The 20,684-nt window shown below is 49.5% G+C and overlaps 1 protein-coding gene across 5 annotated transcripts in view; it reads right to left on the reverse strand.

Annotated features, from left to right (window-relative positions):
• FMNL2 (formin like 2) overlaps positions 1-20,684 on the reverse strand; it is a 108,636-nt gene that overhangs the window by 34,175 nt on the left and 53,777 nt on the right. For all 5 annotated transcript variants that reach the window (XM_042877924.1, XM_042877927.1, XM_042877925.1 and 2 more), the window contains exons 3-8: positions 17,514-17,594; positions 14,115-14,191; positions 12,722-12,805; positions 11,230-11,382; positions 2,751-2,859; positions 1,569-1,645 (exon numbers count right to left, since the gene is read on the reverse strand). In XM_042877924.1, the coding sequence (XP_042733858.1) occupies positions 1,569-1,645; positions 2,751-2,859; positions 11,230-11,382; positions 12,722-12,805; positions 14,115-14,191; positions 17,514-17,594 (581 nt within the window). The remainder of the gene's footprint in view (positions 1-1,568; positions 1,646-2,750; positions 2,860-11,229; positions 11,383-12,721; positions 12,806-14,114; positions 14,192-17,513; positions 17,595-20,684) is intronic.

The raw sequence follows: 20,684 nt of genomic DNA on the forward strand, positions 1-20,684 counted from the left end.
TCTGTGGCCAGGGCTTTTAGGTCTCTGTGGCCAGGGCTTTTAGGTCTATGTGCCCTGCCCTGATGCACATCTCAGTTATTCTCTGTGACAAGTTGTGTTACTCACAGCCACAAAAAATGCAAGGCGCGGTTTGCTGAAGTGAAGCAGGGTGCCTTAGCACACCTCCCCCTCCAGCATCTGAAATCTGGGTGCTGACTGACAGCTAACACAGCGTATCAGGGAGGGGAGGATACAACTGATTGCTGAAAGAAAAGCATGCAACTCTTCGTATAGCTCTGACATGAATAATCCCCAGTTCTCTCTTACAGAGTTCACATAAGGCAAAAGCACCAATGGGATCTTACAGCCAGATGAGCTGGGAGCAGATACTGAAACCATGCAGACACACATGAAATTAGTCTCATGCTTGAGCATTAAACCAGATGTTGCAGAAAAAGAAATACCTTTTGGCTTTCAAAGTGTCAAGGTTATCTTTGGAAACCAGATAAAATGTTCACTTCCCCAGGAAATTTTACACGGATCACTTTCAATTCTTACTCATCCGTTTTTTTGTCCTGCCACAAGAAGAAAACCCAAGCTCTTTCAGACAGGCTTGTGGAGCTCTCCCTATGGCCCACTGGCAACATCCTCTAAGGGCTGTGAGCTACAGAGATACCAGGAGGATGCCCAGGTCTCAGCATCAGGTGCAGCACCCACTCCCCTGCTGCAACTGCGATGGGGCAGGGATGGGACAGGACACTGCTGTGCTGGCATCATTCATCCCTTAATCACCTGATTTGCAGACACAGGACACCACAAATGATCACAACAAACTTCCTGTATCCTTCCCATCTATGCTTGCTGACTTAAGCCTAAATAGAAGAGAGGAAGGAAGGACCCACTTCCACCAGGCCAAGGTTTCAAGCAGTACACTGCACAGCAAGCAGGCAGCCCAGGCAAAGGAGTTCTCTCTATATGGTGCAGTTTAGTTTTGTCTCATCCCTGTTTTTCTGTTCCCTAGCAAACACCAGAACTCAGCTCTGGCATCATCAGGTATATGGGATGCCTGCAACTCCAGGTCTGGCTGGATGTAGGTGCCAGCTCACAGATGTGTGCAGCAAGGAGAGGGGATATAACCTTGCAGCAATCAGTTCTACAGTGTGATTACAGGACTGCTGTTGTGGTTAAAGAAACACCTGGCACTTAGTCAGGCACTGTACAGAGGCAGAACGAGTATAAAATGTGCTCTTAGAGGAGCTCAAACCTGAAGGTGGCTTCAACAAAATTTACTGCAGAAAATTTAGTTTCTTCAGGAAAACCCCATGCAGAGCTGCTCCTGATCAGCAGGGTCTCCTCTGCACTGCAGCAGCAGTTGAACTTGAGCAGCAAAGGCAGAGCTGCAGAGTCAGCAGCTTCTGAGACCAACGGAACCAAACAGCAATCGCCCATCTAACTGCACTGCAACACAAACTGAATCTGAGTCAGAGCAAAGGCTGATTTTCGCTGCAGCTTTGTACATAAATCCATGAAAATCCTTCTACTCTTCACTTTTCTGCTTCTTAAACTCTCTAACAGCAAGCGCAGCCTACCTGGGATTCTTGTTGTTCAGGCTTAGTGCAATTTCGTTAACGGCATGCGGGTGCGACATGACCATATTGAATCCATACTGAAAGGAGAAGAGGAAAACATCGTTTCTGCTCTGAAACTGAAATGATTCGTTTTAAATCCCAGCAAATTACCCATGTCTGACCGGATCTGGCTATTGAAATCACCAAGACACACTCAGCACATTCCTATCTCACACCATGCCCATCAGCTCCCCTGTCACCACCATGCCCAAAGCGCTCGGCCTGGCCACTCAAAAGGGTCCCAGGGCTGATCCCACCCCACTGCCAGCCCCTCTGCCCGTCCTTCCCCAACACTGTTAACATTGACAGCCAAGCATGCCATTTCCTCTTTAACAGGGAATGTGCAGCTCAGCTGCCAAAATCACTTCTACAACACGCATGCTGCCACGGAGCAACTGCTGCATGCAGCTACTGCGTGAGTCCTGCTGGGTCTGCTTCCAAAACCAAAGAAAGGAAATGCTTTGGAAAACACAGCATGGGTTATTACCACAACTGCACTGTTGCTTGCCACCTTCCCATCAGAGGTAGGGAGCTCTGTCAAAGCTCCCATGCAGCAGTGCCAGAAGCCCCCTGTAAGACCACACAACTCATGCCAGGCTTTCCTTGAAGCACATAACTGTTAGTTGTTACTGGTTTAGCAAGAAATCCAGCATCTCAGAAGCTACCCAGGCATGCCATGTGACCACAGCACGCCTCCAAGGAGAGAAGAAACTCATGGAAACACGATTAGTTCGGTGCAGTTTATTCTTTGACTTGCAGTTATCACAACAGCCTCGCAATCGACATGCAGCAAAGTGAAATCTTCTCTTTCCCACCAATGTCTAACAAGAACACTCCAAAAATCCTCCTATTTCCTCCAGGTTAACACTAAATTCTGATAGCAGTTATTGTGCAGGTGCACGTCCAATGAGTTAGTGCCAACAGAGCCCAGCACTGCAAACAGGAGCATGCGTGTGCTCTTATCTGTGTCCTCACGTGTGCCAACCGTGCGGGTGCACAAGGACTGTGCCAGGCAGCTCCCAGCTATGCTGTCTGACAATAAGAATTTCATCCTTCACATCAGTTTCACCTGAATCATGTGCAGCTAACCTTTCCCCCCAACAACAACGGTGCTGCGGGCCAGAAGAACAAAAAGGGCAATACCTGGTAGTTCATGATGGCACGCAAACACATGATGCAGACGTGAACGTCGTCTTTCTTACTCACTAGTCTGGAATTTTTCAGAGTTCTTCGGCTTGGCAAAGTATTGTACCTGCAAACAGAAACAGCCTCCATCAGTCACAGGGCTATTCTTAGGTGGGAGGAAGAAAGGAATGGGAATATTCCTCCACTGTGTTTAATGCACACACTTCTCAGTTGTGTGGAAAATCCAAGCAGCAGACATCAGGGAAGTGCAGAGCATCCCGACAGAACGAAGAACTGTGCCTCTATTCTGTTCTGCAGCCGAGCTTCCTGAAAGCTCTCCAAACTGAGGAAACCCAGCCTTTAGGAACTGTCCCCAAACAGAGGCATTAATTATCCTAATTGCAACCCCTAGCTGGTAAATCAACCTTGAGTTCAACTCAATAAGTACATGGAATAAAACAAAGGGAAATCTTTCGATCTGCTGCTTCTATGACATAGTAAATGAAACCCATATTTCAGCTCTTCCCAAGATGCTGCTTATTTTCTTTAAGGAAAACCATGCTTTGTGAGCTGAGCACAGGAAATTGGAGACAAGGAGACAGGCTGCCATATGAAATACATGTATATTCTTACAGCCACGTACAGCGTTGAATAAGCAGCAAATTTTTAATCCTAACTTACTCCTATGTAAGAGAGAGGTGAGAACAAAGTGACAGAGCCTGAGGCTGGTCCTGCACGTCCCCAGCTGCAGCCCAGCAGAGGGGCAAGGCGCCGACACACTGCAAATTGTCACACTCTGAACTGAAAGCCGAGGAAGCAAGCATAAAATTCTGCTGAAAGGCAGGCAGAAAGGAAAGCAGCATGACGCATGTGCAGCTGAGAGCTCTGCAAATTCTGGCATTTGTTACACAAAAGAAATCTGCAGATGAAACTTGACTGGCACAGTAAATACTGGTAAAGCCAAGGCTACTTCAGACAACTGCAGCTTCACCCCACCAGTACCACTCTGCAGCCTGGGCAACAACCACAGCAGTCTTAGAACTATTAAGGCTGGAAAAGCTCAGTAGGATCCCCATGGCCAAACCTAACTCCCCCAATGCCCACTGCCCATGTCCCTCAGTGCCACATCCCCACAGCTCTGGGACACCCCCAGGGATGGTGATCCCCTACTCCATGGGCAGCTGTGCCACTGCCTGACTGCTCTTTGGGAAAGAAATGTTTCCTGTTACCAAACCCAACCATCCTCTAGCACAACTTGAGGGCATCATCTCTGTACTGTTAAAGAGGAAGGCTTCTCTTGTGTTGAATTTGGGAAAAAACTTGGGGATTTCAGTATCCCTAGCTATGACCACATCCCCAGCCTCAGTGCAAAGGAAGCAATGTTGGTACCCAGCAGTGACCCAGAGCACAGCTGCAAACGTTCCAAAGCAGGGCAAGTTGAGCTCTGACATGGATTTCTCTGCTGGAAGAGGCAGAGAGAGCTGCTGCATTCATGCAAGTGTGGGCAACGTGCAGGCAGTGCATGGGGAAGGAGTTGTCCTTATGACTTGCAATGTGGGAACCAAGTGGCATCAGATGCCATTCCCAGGTGATGGGATGAAAGCAAACCTGCTCGCTGTACGGCTCCACAGAGCGCTGCCAAAGCACTCGGGCTGATTCACAAAGGAAAAAGCCACTGGGAGCTATGAACACAGGATGGGCTGACAGATAATCATCCTTAGGTTGGGAGAATTAAATCTGAACTGCCAGAGATGGAAGATGGAAGAATGCACCAGAAGAGAAGCAATCCCCTTACTGCCAATGCTGCTGTGCACTCACTTGCTTCATTCATGCTACTCATTTTGCTTAGAAGTGTAGCTTTAAAATCAATGATTAACATCATTATTAATAGCCAAGGTTAATAATAGATACAGGAACAAGCAGTAACAGGGCAGGAAAGGGGAAGCACAGGGAGCTCCAGCACAGCACAGAACCAGCCTGGCCTGCACAGAGCTGTGCTCGCACTTTGCCTTCTTTCCCCAGCAGCACTGACATGAAAGAAAGCCCAAAATTCAAAGCAGGATTCAGTCAAACTGCTTTTTTTCTTTCCCATAGACACGAATGCATAAATCAGCTCAGGGCACTCCAGAACGATTTGGGTTTGTGGGAAATTCGACCCAGTTTTGCCTGAGCCCAAGAGAGCGCTCAGCATACTGCCAGCGAGTCCCAAGGAGCCCAGCACAGGCACAGGGGAGGCAGTGAGCTGGGAGCAGGGGACTGATGCAGGGAAGATCTGGGTACCTTGGGATTTGGTGAACGAAACCCCACAGGTGCCGGCTTTACCCTGCTGCTCGCTCCCTCCTGTGTCAGGGAAGGCTCTATGGGGCCAGCAGCCTCGCACCAAGCTGCCTGCAGCGTGTCCCATAATAGAATCATTAAGGTTGGAGAAGCCCTTTTGGATCCCCCTACCCAACCACTCCCCCCCCCCCACGACTCCCCCATGCCCACTGCCCACGTCTCTCAGTGCCACATCCCCACAGCTCTGGGACACCCCCAGGGATGCTGACCCCCCACTCCATGGGCAGCTGTGCCACTGCCTGACTGCTCTCTGGAGAAGGAATGCTTCCTAATACCAACCTGACTCTCTCCTGGTACAACTTGAGGCCATTACCTCTTGTCCTATCCCATCCCAACCATTGGGGTGCTTGGATGCTTTGTGCTGCTGCTCCCTGTGGGATCAGGGATGGCCAAGGAGCCCCAGCTGCATGCTGCAGGAGCAGGCACACCAGGGCTGCTATGGGCCCTTCCCTCCAGCTGTCCCCAAAACCACAATGCATTCCCAGAACTGACACAGAAAAACCTCAAGCATCAATTCACCAAATCACAGAATCACAGGGGTTGGAAGGGACCTGAAGATCCTCCAGTGCAATTCTCTGCAGATGGATGGGATTTTCCTTTTAACCCACACTGTGAGGAGCAGAGCTAAGGAAGGCTTACCTACACCTGTACTTGGGGGAATATTACTCAGGTGACAGTCTCTTGAGTTGCCTGTAACTCCTGGGTGTCAACACACAGCTGCACAGCACATGAGCACAACCCATCACTTCCACAGGCAACTCCCTAAATATGAAAAGTGCCTTGATAAAAAGATGGAAAGCCTTTTGCAGTCTACAGAGCTCTCTGCTATAATGGCTTATCTCAGGTTGGAACTGCTAAAGGCTGCATACATTACTTTCTTTCAAATTTTAATAAGCAAAGCAATGAGATCTGTATCAAGAAGAAAAGAGCCTCCTCTGTGTCTGCTGCTCCATCTCCCCCCATTTCAGAGTGCCTTCACACACCTACCATGTGGGAGCTGGGCTCCCCCAGCCAAGAGAATCAAGCACGAAGCTGCAGCTTGCAATTTCCAGCCCAGTGCCCATCAAAGCCACCCTCCTGCTCTGGGGCTGGGAAACAGGCAACACACCGTGTGCCCATCCATGCCTCTATGTGGCCGGGCTGAGAAACCCACATGCAATCTGCAACTGAGATCTGCAGCACAGAAAAACATCCCCAGCACAGACAGGATTCTGCCCTACATTTAGCTAGGTTTCCCTGAACAGATGCAAATTTCTTCTCACAGGCACGAGTGCCAGGAACTGATGGACTTTTTCTGTGCAGAAACCCTTTTATGATGATGGGATCAGGGACTGTGATGCTTTCTATTGCTGACTGCAACACCCTGGGCCTGTTCCCTCCCTGGGCAGGACAGGCCAGCAGTAGTCCCCACCCCCTCCCTTCACACAGTGTGGACGATCTGCCTTCACTCCTTTTCTTGCTAGCAAACATCAAGCATCTGGGCGAGCTGCTGCTTCTGATTTCCTGCCTGCTGCAGGTCAGAGATGCGTCACCAAGAGCGTGTTTATTCTGCTAATTCAATTCAGATGGCTCCGCTTTTGTTTTCTCCGCTCCTCCTTTAAGGGAGAACTATAAAACCCTACTTCTGAAAACAGCAGCAGCAGAAACCCAACCACGTGTGGCTGCGTCACACCTCGCAGTGCCAGGTGGTGGGACAGGGCTGGGCTGTGCTGGCCCCCAGCGCTCCCCAGGGGGACAGAGCAGCCACGTGGGAGCAGCACCGCCAGGAGAGGATCGAGGCAGGATGAAATGCAGTGCCGGGTCCTCCTCCTCGCCCAGGCTGCTCTGGAAGAACTAGTTCATCAGTTGTACTGAAATGCAACGTGTGAGAGTGCAGAACAGCTCATGTGGATGCTGAAGGCCCACGTACAGCTCATTAAAACACCTACACAAATGAGGATGCTCCAAGTAAAGCCCTTCCCAGCACGGTAAGTGTGCACACAGCTCAAACCAAGCTGCTGCCACCTCCGGCAGCTCTGAGGGGACCTCCATGCAGGGGACAAGGACATGCACCCAACCCATGGCACGGAGCTCCGCTGCACAGTATTCACAGCAAACAAAAGCTCCAGCAGCTCTCTGCCAGCACCCCAACCTTACTCCCTGCTGCCCAGCACCATCCCCCCTGCCACCCTGCCCAGCAGAGTGGACCTGCATGCAGTGGGACTCCTGCTTCCATTGGGGTTTTGGAAGTGTTTGCAATAGGACGCTGTTCTGATGGCAGACGGGGGCTCTGAAAGGGGGAGGCCCTGCTGTTTGCTGCACACTTGGGATTTCTCTTGCGGATGGGTCTGCTGGTTGTGGAGATCCTGAGCTTGCACTCTGTGCAGGGTGCACGGGGCCTCCTGGGGCCCCCACAAGGACTGTGCTGCAGTCAGAGCACAAACACGCTGGGTGACACAGAGCAGGCGGCCATGGTGCCCAAAATTTTCCCTTCTGTCATTCCAAACCAAGGCAACAAGGTTTTGAGCCACAAATGCGAAGAGAAGGAATGACCCTGAGCCTCCAGTTTTTGTCTTATCTGATGGAATCTGGGAAAGTCATCCATCCGGAGAGCTGCAGAGAACTTTGCTGCTTCGAAAAAGCCAGAAAAGCAATAGAGACAGCCTGCTTTGGATTCCCCCTCCCTCCCCAGCCACTGCACCAGCACAGAGCCAGCAGCAGTGCACAGAGCCTGACACAGGGATGCAGCTGCACAGCATTAATGGAAGTGTTCAGATGCAAACATGCAGCATAAGAAGCAGTGCCAAAGGGGAGTCCAATTTTTCAGTGCGCTCAAAGCCTATTTTTGGATTAAAAAAAAAAAATTAAGTTTCTGAATTGAATCCATATAAAAACTGAAATATCTGACTCAGAAGAAAGGGAATTTCTAATGGGCTGGGACATTGCTAAGTCTGTATGAATATTTATCCAAAAGGAAAGTCTGACTCTCATGTCAAAGTACTGCTCTTCTCACTCCCAAAAAGCAGCAACAAAATCCCCTAAGATTCGTCCCCATTTTTTATTCTTCTGCCCTCATTTTGGTGTTTGCCTCCCAAATCCCTGTGCCTCTTCTTGAAAAAAAAATCTCAGTTACCAAGGAAACACGGAGCAGGGAATTGGCAAGGTCTAACACTGCTAACGAGAGCTCCAGGAAGTCAAGAAAAGTTACAGATTGAAAACGGAGAGCCAGTCCTGCAAAGGGATGGATGGAAAGGCTCCAGAAGGGCTGTGCTGCAGGGCACCTGGCTCTCTGTGTGGGCACCTGGCTCTGCAGCAGGGCACCTGGCACAAGGCACTCTGCACTTGGCAGCAGGCACCTTGCACAGGACACCCCACATCCAGGGGGGCTGGAGCACCTCCCCTATGAGGACAGGCTGAGGGAGCTGGGCTTGTTCAGTCTGGAGAAAAGAAGGCTGCGGGGTGACCTCATGGCAGCCTTCAGTACCTAAAGGGAGCCTACAGACAGGAGGGGAATCAACTCTTGGAAAGGGGAGATGACAGCAGGACAAGGGGAAATGGTTTGAAGTTGAAGGAGGGAAGATTGAGGTTGGATGTCAGGGGGAAGTTCTGTGCTGTGAGAGCGGTGAGGTGCTGGAACAGCTGCCCAGAGAGGCTGTGATGCCCCGTCCATCCCTGGAGGTGTTCAAGGCCAGGTTGGATGGGGCCCTGGGCAGCCTGGGCTGCTATGAAATGTGCAGGTTGGTGGCCCTGCATGTGGCGGGGAAGGTTGGAGATTCATCATCCTTGAGGTCCCTGTGATTCTGTGATTTTGCAGCGGGGCACCATGGCATGGCTACTTGCATGGGAACCATTTGCTGCAACAGAGCTGAGTTGCTTGCAAGCATGCAAGGATGCAGCCCTGCCCAGCACTCCAAGAGTGATTCTGTGCTCATCACCTGCTACCATACCTCTGTGTGCACACACTCCAAGGGCTGCAGTGACTGCGGCTGCAGGCAGGCAGAGAGCAGCGCTGTGACACTGCAGACAGGCAGCAACTTGAGAGAACCACGTGCTAAAGACAGCACAAGACGTGTCTGTTCAAACCAAATGTCAGCATTTAATTTGGGATGCGTGTGTAGCACACAGTATTTATAAATTCATCAAAAAATTATTAAAAAATAACTCTTAAAAACACCCCGTGCTTTTACTTTTCCAATCATACATAGCCCCCATCCACAGAAAAGCCACCTCCTGCAGAACACAAGCCTTCGTGCAATGAGGCAACACACAGAAGTGCTGTCAGAGAATCTCCCAGTGCTGGGCACCACTGGGGCCCCAGCCCAGGTCACCCCCCAGCCCAGCAGCCCCTGCCCACATCGAAGAGTGAGCCAACACTTCAGCAGCAGCTCTATTTAAAACGTTAACCAAGGCACACAACAATTAAAGCTGGGTGTCTCAGGGATAGAACTTTTTGCAATACTACGAGCAAACTAATCTCTTGTTTCAAAGTAAAACGTGCTTTATTCCCTCCCAGCTAAGCCCACTACAGCAGGAAGCTACAATGCGATAAGCACACGGCGTGGAGGCTGAGGCTCCCCAGCACTCAGGGCTGCTCCCCACGCAGTGTGATTATGGGACTATAAGGCACGGGAGCAGCACAGGGCCTCACACAAAGGGCAGCCCCATGAGGTGTCACCCTGGCACTTACAAGGTTTTCTGGCTCGAGGCCCCATCAGCAGTGCGCCAAGCGAAGCCGCTCCAGAGACAGCTGGAAGAAAAGCAGCTCTGGTGGTGTTTGAGCTGAAGCTGCTCAGGTAGGGAGACCATGCTGATGGCACGTGATGGCAGGAGGGTCACGGATGCAGAAGGAAGAGTTGGGAAGGGAGGTTTGGAAGAGGGAGGGAAGAGGAGGATGTGAGGAAGGGGATGTGGAAATGGAAAATAAAAAAAGGTAAGAGGGGGATGTGAAAAAAGAAAAAAGGTGGAAGGAAATGAAGAGAAAAAAATGTAAGAGACATGTAATGCATAGCTGACGTGCATTTCTGGCACAATGAACCGCTGACATGCCTCCCAAAGACAGAGAGCAGCATCAGACCCCCTCCTGCAAACTTAAGGCCATACCTCCTCTGCTGAAGTACATAAAAATCACAGCACACCAACAGCACTGAAATCACCTTTGCAGCATCAAATAAAAACAACTCAACTGATTCTGCTGCACTCCACAGCTCACATCCTTTTGCCAGCACTGCGTGCCTACCTCCTCCTCTCTGCTTTCTCCCTGATGGCTTTGATACCTTCCAGATACCACATCCATCACTATTCAGCTATGGGTAGCAGTCCTGAACACAAAACACACAGCCCATGTTAGCAGTGACAAACCAAAGCTGAGCTTGGGCTGGAAGGCAGCAAAAATCTGCTCATTGCTTCCATCTCTGCAGGACTCCTTTGTGCTCACAGCACCGTGGAACAAAGCTCTACAAAAGCCCACAGAGTCAGAACACGCATAAAGAAAGTCCCATCCAGCACTCTGAGCTGCGGCCCTAATGAACAGTGCTGCTATAAATGCTAGTTAGTCTGGCTTGTAGGAGTGAAGAATTGTAAGAACATGAAGTTCTGTAACACAGCTGACTGCCATTCACTCCAGGGAAGTGATCCTGCCTTATCTACAAACCGGAAGAAAAAAAAAAACACCAACAAATATTCAAAAAGGGAGACTTCAAAGTAAGGCCTGATGTGGTGCTTGAGTTACCAGAAGGTTTGAAGGATGGAAACGGCCTTTAACAAATAAACCTTATTCAGCACAGAATGGAATGGATACGCTTTTGGATGAGCCCTTACTGAATGAGGCACCAGGTCAGAGCTCCAGCCTGGCTGGGCCCATGGAAACGCTGACACACAGTTTGGAGAGCAGTAAGTGCTTCCTCTGGGCAAGGCACATCAGACCTGACGGAAACGTATTCTGCATCCTTAAACCACTCAGCCACTGGAAACAGAGGCAGCACTGCTCATCTGACTTCCTCAATCGCTGCCCTGCACTGTGAGCTTAGCACTTCCTTCCACCTCAAAACCATCACTGCAACGACAAGTTTCCTACATGTGCCAAGCCTGCACTGTGCAAAGAGGGAAGATGGAAGCCAGTGTAAGCAGAAAGCCCCATGGGCACGGGGTGCCTGCAGGCCTCCTGCACGGCTCGGTGCCTTACCGCAGCGTGGAGTGCCGGCCGGAGCGCGACGCACTGCTGCCAACTGGTGAGGGCAGATTGCTGCCCCTGTGCAGGTCCTCGATCGAGCGGCTCCAAGGCTTGGACTTGTCCATCGAGTTTTCCACGTTGTTCTCCAAGCTTTCAAAGTCAAACCTAAAGGAAATAGAAATGTTGGAGCTGGGTTAGACGGCAAAGATGCACACAGCGTTTTCCTTCCTGTTAAACATCTGCAGATTTTGTAGCTCCCTAAAGACTCTGAAAAGAAAGGAAGAAAGCGATGCAGACTAATTTCCCTTCAGCTGCAGTTCAGAGCGAGCTTCAAATCCACACTGCAGCAAATTCGGCCCCTGCCAAAAGAGGGAAGCTAACCACAGCTCAGAAGGATCAAACAGCCATGCGTTATTGTACTTCAGTGTAAAATAAACTGTGCAGATGAACAGCTTTGCCTTGAAGGAAAGAAGAAGAACGCTCCAAGTCATCTCCATTTTATTCTAATAAATGGGTATGCTGTAAAAGTACAGTTTCCTCCCCTACAGAGCGCTCACACCGGCCCATCAGCCCCCACCAGCCTCAAGCATGTGTGATGTATTACCATCATCACTGAAGATTCTCCTTGATTTCTGACTCTGTGCCCACCATACTGCTATTGCAAGGAAAAACTGCTTGGTCCCCTTGCAGCTCTTGAGGTTATTACTCATGTTTACCACGTTAGAGAGGGAAAAAACCCAGCAGGATAACATGCACACATTCGTATAATTTTAGGAACAAAGTCTTTATACAAACCCATCTTTTTGCTGTGCAGTATTTTCCAGTGTTAGGCACATTTTGAGACATATAATTTTCCTTCATTAATTTTACTGCAGCTCCACCAAGAATCTCATTTCTGTCTGATGGTACATGTACATCTGATGGCATCGTTTTAAAAAGAAACCATCAGCTCTGCTCAAGTTCCCAACTACAATGGTATCTTTAACTCACCATTTATTTTCATACATTTTTTAATTAAAAATTGCTATTGCTCCAATATATCGAAAGGAAAATGTGCAGACACACAAAACCAGATCCTCATCTGAGCATGTATTTCAAACTGTGATCTAAAGACTAACGAAAACGGATTTTCTCCTGATTCGTTTTAGCAGAGTGTATTTAATGATCTGTTATTACCTAAATGACCAACTCTGAGCTGGCCGGGTGTCAGAATGGCAAAGTGGGGAGTGGTCAGGGTGGGGATGTGGCTTGGAGCACAGCAGGCAGTGCCTGAATTGGTTTTCCACTGTAACTTAAGTCTGAGGAGGCTCCAAAGCTAAAATCCATGTCAGAATGGCCTTAAATATAATCACAGAACCAGGGAATGGCTTGTGGTGGAAGGGATCTTAAAGATCACACAACCATGGAACAGTTGGGCTGGAAGGGGCCTTAAAGATCACAGAACCATGGGAGAGCTTAGTTTGGAAGGGACCTTAATGCTCCAGCAGAGGCAAGCCTTACTCACGTGACTGCATACTGTGCAAAGGACAAGTACTCCACCAGTACGTCCAGGCCTTTGTTTTCTTCATTCAAGAACTCCCTGACCCACCTGTTAGAAAAATCAGGAGACATTAAAGCACTTCACTGGGTTTGTGCAACTACTGGAGTTCTTTTCAGAGAAACTGGAGACACATCCATCGCAGGAAAGACACCCAGGAAGGAGCAGTGCCAGCCAGGGTCGGATCTTAACACTGATCCAGCCTTTTCTTTTTAAAAAGTTGTGACCTATGGCTGTAAATTTTAGTCTGCCGACTCTACGCATTAATCTGAAATTCAGAAAAAAATGATTATTTTCGAAAGCTTTCAGAAATTTAAACATGTCAAGGTAGGTTTAAATCCCACTCCCAGGCTGTGCAGGAGCTGTGAGCCCCAGCAGCAGGCAGGGAGCTGGGGGGGGGACCACAGTGCAGTCAGGTTGGCTCCTCCAGCCCAGCACAGTGTGGGTTTGTTACCTCCAGCCTTCAGGCTTTCAATCTTTTGCAGTTTACATGCTAAAATAAACAACTTGCCATCTCTGTAACACATCTTTTGAAACACATCCTCCAGCCAGGTGAGCAAGATAAATAAACGTTGCCCTCGCCCGTTCCCTTCATTGAGCTGGTGCACTGCATGGGTTCCTCCTGCATGCCCATGAGCCATCACAAAGCCCCACAGTGTCTCATTTGGGATCTGCACATCTCTGGTGGGAAACCCTTTGTGCTGGAGAAGGAGGGAAGCAATGCAGAAGGCAGCCCAGGGGTGCCACAAATGCCCTCGTTCCTGGCAATGAGGGCAGCATCCTGTAAAATGGGTGTAAGTTGGCTGGGCACACACTGGGATCACAGCACAAAAATCAAAGAAACCATACAGCCAACACACTGAGGCTTCTGGTGCTGAGACCCTGAGCAGACAGATGGAACCAGCCAGCAGAATGGCTCCATCTCTTCAGTGGAGTCTGAAGTCCCTGTGATTCTTTTACTTTTGCTATGTGAGAAGAATTTTCTGCTTTTTGAAAGCCAAATACTGGCAACATTACTTACGGCCAGGCTTCACAAACCATATTGTGTTAAAGCTATAAACCAGCATGTTTTAATATACATATTTTTATAGCTGCAATGCTATTCGAGAGCCAATTATTCAGACTCCTGCTCTGAGTTACCAAAGATGAGCAGAAGTTGGTTGCAAACTTTTCATGGCCTAATGGAGATGTGCATTAACCCCAGCACAAAAGGATCAGGGCTGCCCAGCCATCCCTACCCAGGGCCCTTCAGGCTCCAACAAGGGAGCTGTCACTGCTTAGCAGCAAAGAGACATCCTCTGAAAGACATCTACAAGCAAATGTAAATGCAACGAATGCAGAGGGCATCAGAAATTCTTACCCAATGTGGTTTGTTCGCAAAGAGATTTCCAGTTCTCGGAGTACTTGGGTGGACTCTTGGACTCGTCTCCTGAATTTCTGTAACGGAGTGAGGAGGCAAAAATAGCTCTTAGGACTCCCACGATGCTATGAAAAATATCAGCATCTCATATGGCACAGATTGAACAAATACAACATTGGGGTAAGCTGAGAACCCTCTAAATCCTCAGGAATGCTACAACAATAGCCAGGCAATCAACAAAAACAAATTCAGAAAAATAACTTCTGGTCCCATGCACGTTTTTGAGTTTCCAGGATTAAGAAAATGAAAAGCCTGTAGATAAATACACATTTCTTTACAGTACAAGCTTTGTTTCAGTATCAAACTGTCCACTGAGAGCTGCAGTGTGTGGACTTCACCCTCAGCCCCGTGCTTTAATCTTGCTTCTGCAACTCTATACCCACACCAAAAAAAGGCTGCAATTTCTGTGTAATTACCAAACTCGTAGGTGCGAGTTGATAATGAAACACACATGTGCTCCCATCTGCACAGTGTAATAATTTGTGCTCCCAAAATAGCGTCTGCAAAATCAGAAGCTGGAAAGAGGCCTTCAAATGGCAGCAGTGAAATGCTGGGCAGCAACACAGCACAAAGATGCTTGGTGTCACCTCCACGTGGGAGCAGCAATGCAGCAGGAGTCCCAGGTTCAGAGCAGGCACTGGGGAGGCAGAGATCCTCTAAACACACACATTAAATGCCCCGTCCCAAGCCAGGAGAGCTCCTGAATCCCCACAGAGCCCGCAGCAGGGCTGCCACAGAGCACAGCAGTCCTGCTCTTCTCCCAGCTGGGGAATTCCTGTGGTTTTCTTCCTGCTTTGTGCTCCCTGTGCTTGGAAGTGTACCAAAGCAGCCCCCAGGATGAGAGGGCCTTACTCTGACTTATCCTACCTAACCCATGCACATATATTATCCCAGAATAGTAGAAGTGAGTAAGAATAGAAGCAGATGGATAATGAGCATCACCCTGGAACTGCAGCATTTGCAAACCAACTTGGTCACCATTAGAGCACACACACGTGTGATGTGCTGGGAAAGGCTGGTAGGGTTATGAGCTCCTAGGACACAGCGATGCTCCAAGCACTGTGCCCTGAATGGTTTTCAGGAGTGGATGGATTGAGGTGGGAATGGTGAAAGCCCAGGACTCGCCTCACCTTGATGGCCTACAGAAGGTTACCAGCAGCCCTTTTCATGAGGGCTGTGGCACAGCCCAGTTAGCACCAGTGGCTTATTGGGCTCAGAAAACCATGGCCGGCCCAAAATGAGTCTCACTGTGAGGTCCTGGTGGACACAGGGCTCTGTTCACTTTCACTTTGAAATAGATGGTTGCAATCAGACCTAAGGTTTCTCTGCAGGACAGAGAACTAGCTCAGAGTACAAAAACCCAGTGCCTCCTCTCAGAGAGAGCTGATATAGATACAATATAACCACAGGCAGTAAAATCTTACATCTCTAGAAGTAAAGGGTAAAGGGTAAAACAGTGATGTAGCAGGGGGTAGAGACAGGAGCCAGGGTAGAAGGGCACAGTAGAAATAGGCAGCCCGATCCCATGGGGTTTTTTGGCAGCCACGACAGCAGTAAGTGCCTTGGTGCCTTACTGGCCCTAGAAACCTCCAAACTGGAATTTCTTTTAACATGTCTGATCTCCACATTTCAAGTTTTCTGTGTCCAACCTCAGCTAAGACAGAAAGTCATTGCTTTCCTGGGAAGTCATCAGGGTCCCAATGACAGCCCCAAGTACACAGATGACAGCAGTGCTGAGAGACTTTCTCTTGGCTGTGCTGGGAGTTACAGAATCACAGAATGGCTTTCCTGGGTTGCAAAGGCCCACAGTGCTCACCCAATTCCAACCCCCTGCTGTGTGCAGGTCACCAACCAGCAGCCCAGGCTGCCCAGAGCCACATCCAGCCTGGCCTTGAATGCCTGCAGGGATGGGGCATCCACAGCCTCCTTGGGCAACCTGTGCCAGTGCCTCACCACCCTCTGGGGGAAAAACTTCCTCCTAAAAGCAAGAGTGCTGACCCAGCCCCAATGACAGCAGTAATGGGGTATCATTCTCCCCACAGCATCTGCCCAGAGGTTCTCTTGGAAATCTTTCCCACTCGAGGCCCAGGCTGAAGGAAGGCTGCTGTTGGTACAGAATAACGCAACAAAAGGGAGAAACTCAATGCAGTTATTTTTAGGCTCCTTCAGTTTTGTCATTTGTCATGAGACTCTTAGAGCAGCATTAGGATAAGAAAGGCTTCAATGTGCGTTCACCACAGAGCAAAGCCAAACACTGAACGAATTTCAAAAACCCTGCAGGAGAAAAACACAAAGACCCCTGTTCAGATTAAAAAACAAAACAAAACAAAGCCAAACCCACATAACCAGCTACGGCACAATTCAAGGTTTCCTCCTAAATGGATTCCAGCTCCTTGTGGCAGCCTCCGACAAGAGAAGCGCTGTCGGAAGGCATTAATGCAGCCCCCGGGACAGCAGCGAGGAGGTGTGGGCAGCAGGGCAGGGTGCCCACCTCCTATGCCTGCAGAGCAGGGTGCACTGCTGCCCTTCCAGCCGGCCCTGGCCCCAGCAGAGTGCCAGGATGCACATCTTACCCCAGGGCACTCAGCTGGGTTAATTGCACTGCAACACAAAGCAGCAATTGTGGGGCAGCACAGAGAGCCAGCCGATGGCAGGAACTGCTTGCCCTGCTGCCTTTTCTTTAGGCTGTTGTAAGAATCAGCACAGGATATGAGCTGATGTCCACCGTGAGAGAATACCAGAGGTTCAGTGATGGTCCTCTAAACGGGGATGTGAATTTATGCTGTTCTGAAATCCTAGAGGCTATTGGTAAGCCTTCAGGAGAGGTGCAGAAGCGTCAGAAGCAGCCAGCTCTGGAGATGTACTACAGGGAGATACAGACAGGGCTCTCTGATAGCTCTGCCAGCAGCAGGTGAACGCTGTGTGCAGTCACTTCATGTGCATGCCCAGAGAACAAGACACAGAGCTGCAACATCCTGTCCACGGGGCGAGAGAGGTGCCACGGACATGGGATTTATCTGCCACCAGTACTGCCCACGTGGGAAGCCAGACCTGGAGCACAGCTCAGCAACAATTTGTCAGACTGTTTATTGGAGCTAAAGATATTAGAACAATGTGTTTTATGTGTCAGATGGCCCTCTTCTTTGCAACATCTGTTCTGCTTTCTAAGCCACAAAAGCCACAGTGTCTTTCCAACCTTCCTCTGCATTTTGTTACATCTCCAGGACTTTTCTGAGAGCTCCATGATGCCTTGCACACAAAGGCAGGAAGGAATCAGGACCCCAGGAGCTCCTCTTGCACGAACAAAGGACAGCCAGGAGGAAACAGGATGCTCCTCACCTTCCTGGTGACAGCCGGGTCCAGATAGCCCTTCAGCTTCTGGATGTACGTGTGTGGGGGATTCTTCACTTGGAACCTTTCCTGAAAAGGATGTAAGAATAAACATCAACCATCTTACAACATTTTCTGTATTTACTTATGATATGTATGAAGTGCATGCATACACGTACATATTTAAGCAGAACACACACTATAAATATATACGTACATACCCTATATTCATCTATAATCTCCACATGTACCATATGCATGCAAATAAACCATCTTTACATGTATCTTGATTTTCTGAAATTTGATATTTATATTGGATGCATAAAAATACGGCTTACATATTCAATTACAGTTTTGAATTCCAGTTACAGACACAAACAAACACACCTGGGACTGCAGAGCCTCTGTTCAGCAGGAGCATGGAGGGCAAGAGAAGTGCTGCAGGAGCAAATACTTGCCCGAGCTGGATTGAAAGGCACCACCAAACAGAGCCTGGCCCCATCCCCTGCCCTTCAGCTGTGGGTCAGAGCTGCTCAGACCCCTCAGCCTTCTCTCCTTTGGGTGCACAGCTCCGGGGCTCTCAGCCTGTCCCCATCAGGAGGTGCTCCAGGCCCCAGCAGCTCTGCAGCCCTCCATGGGGCTGCCCCAGCAGTTCCCAATCTGCCCTGAAGATTACAGAGTACAGTGCTCCAGCTGTGCCCCCTCAGGGCAGAGCAGAGGGGAGGAGCACCTCCTGCCCTGCTGGCCATGCTCTGTGCAACACACCTCAGGGTACCATGGGCCTCTCTTGGCCACCAGGGCACACCACTGGCTCACCATCGCCCTGCTGTCCACTAGGACACCCAGGTCCTTCTCTGCAGAGCTCCTTTCCAGCAGCTCAGCCCTGTACCCATACTGATGTGTGTGGTTACTCATCCAGTTTGTTCTCAGCTCACCTTGCTGCCCATTCACCAACCCCATGCTTGCCTACAAGGATGTTATGGGAGATGGCATCAAAGCTTTGACTTCAGCAAGGCACACACCTCCCACTGCTCTCCCCTCATCTCCCCAGCCCTATGGAGCTGCAGTGAAACAGGAGTTAGTCTGCAAGCAGCATGCTGTGTCCATACCTGGTAAGAGCATTACCGAAAGTTCTGGTACTATTTGCATCTTGGAAGAATTTTAAACTACTCTGTCCTTTCCCTTGAGGAAAGGCCTCATAACAATTTCCTCCTGGTGCTACAGCTTCGCATTCTGTAGCTGATACCTGAAACCCTCACATATGAGGTCAGGATGCAATTCTGCCTGCATTATCTGGACATTATTTCCTACCAAGGAGCATGCTGCTGCCAGTACCAGAACGCACTGTCTGAACACCAAACTTGTTCCTGTTATTGTCTTGCTACTTGCTGTAAAAAAAGCCATTTATCATGGTCAGAGAGGAAAAATGGACTCACAAATCTATCCTGCGGTCCAGCAGCCCCAAGCTATGGCTCCTTAAGATACAAAGCAGACATTTCTGCCCTGCATTATAGCAGGATTGCTTCCCATGCACCCTCACAGATGGAACTTGGCACTGCCTTTTTATCTCAAAAACAGCTCAGGAACCACAGAGCTGTGCACCCACGGTCAGTCCCTTCACTCCCTCTAAACCTCAGGGAAATGAACACAATTTGTGGTGATGGAGGTGAAGAGGGAACATTTGGATCACCCAACCCATAAAAGCAGAGAACAAGCCATCACGTAGCAAGCAGCCACACACAGGACTGGTTTCAAGAAGCCCAATCTAACTGCTGAGAGAGGAGGCAATCACTGCTACAAGCTCATTACCTGGCTGGTGCATTGCCAGGGGGGCAAGGAAGCTCATATGTTCACAGAACCTCTCTCTTCCTTAGACTCTTCTATCTGTGTGCCTCAGTGTGACCGCTGAGGAAATGTCACAACTGTAGTTAAATTGCTGTTAATTGGAAGTGCTGTCAGGGTGCTGGGAGAGCCAGGTGCAAGAGGCAGTGTGGCATCACGGGGAGGGCTGCAGATGGGTGTAAGGCTTCAGCACAGCTCCTGCCCTGCACAAAGAGCACCTGCTGCAACCCTGATCCTTATGAAGAGAGACAACAGAGGCAGGAACCCAAGTATGTCGTCGGGGACTTCAGAATACAGAACATTTAAGCACAGAAAGTAAAACATCTAAAAGTATAACATGTCAATGTTCAAAGGTCTTTAACTGCTAGCTCGGTGTAAGTGCTTTTTATGGAACAGTTGGGACAGTTTCACATTTAGACATCCAGCTTCCACAGGACAGAGCCCACCATGGCTTTGCAGTGGGCAAAGCGCACAGAAGTGATTTAGAAGTAGTTCCATCCATCAGCTTATTTCAGAACTCCTTTACTCTGGCAGACAGACAACAGAAGCAATTTGCTCTGAATGAGGACACGTCCTAAGGAGTCACCAGAGCTTCAGGACCACCACTGGAGCTTTGTGTCAGCTCTGGAGATATCCCAGCACTCAGCACTGATGTCCTCCTCTGCAACCGAACCATGAGGGTAGCAGTGTGCTTGCTGTTTCCAAGCACTGCCCTGGGGCTGCAGGAGGGCCGGGCCATCCTTGGAGGCAGCAGTGGGGGGGGGTGTGGGGGTGGGCAGCAAAGGGACAGCTGTGGGATCGATCCTCCTTTTGGGGAGCTCCTAGTGCCACCATGGCTTTGCTGTGCTATACGTAACCCTCTAGAGAAGCTGTTTTACTCTTTCAGAGTCATTTCTTTCATTCAGGAATGGGGCATCATCTGCTAAGTGGCACAAGCTTTCCCAGCCCTAGGGTCAATAACTGAAGTCTTCAGCACAAACCACTTGAAGAGACTCAGCAAGCAAGCCCAGCAGTCTGTGACGCAGATAGCACACACTTTTGTGTGTTTGTTTTCTTGAAACCAGCCATAATTATGTACTTGTGTAATGATCTCTACAGAAAGGTCATTAAATAAATACTGCTCGTTATCACATAGCAGAATTACTTGGGCCGAAGGACTGAAGCCTGCAGCCATCACCAGGTCCCACGCAGGGAAATGCTGGTCCCTTTCCTCTGCTTCCTCAGCTCTTCCTTCCCTGAGGAGGCAAACCCACTGCTATCCTCCCCTAGCCCTTAAGAACCAGAAATAACAAGCTAAAGCTATTGCTTTTACCCATCCTCTCCTCCTCTGGCAACCCA

Source organism: Lagopus leucura, unplaced genomic scaffold, assembly GCF_019238085.1.
Source record: "Lagopus leucura isolate 7727_CA_CO unplaced genomic scaffold, USGS_WTPT01 Super-Scaffold_100019, whole genome shotgun sequence".
NCBI classification, from domain to species: domain Eukaryota; kingdom Metazoa; phylum Chordata; class Aves; order Galliformes; family Phasianidae; genus Lagopus; species Lagopus leucura.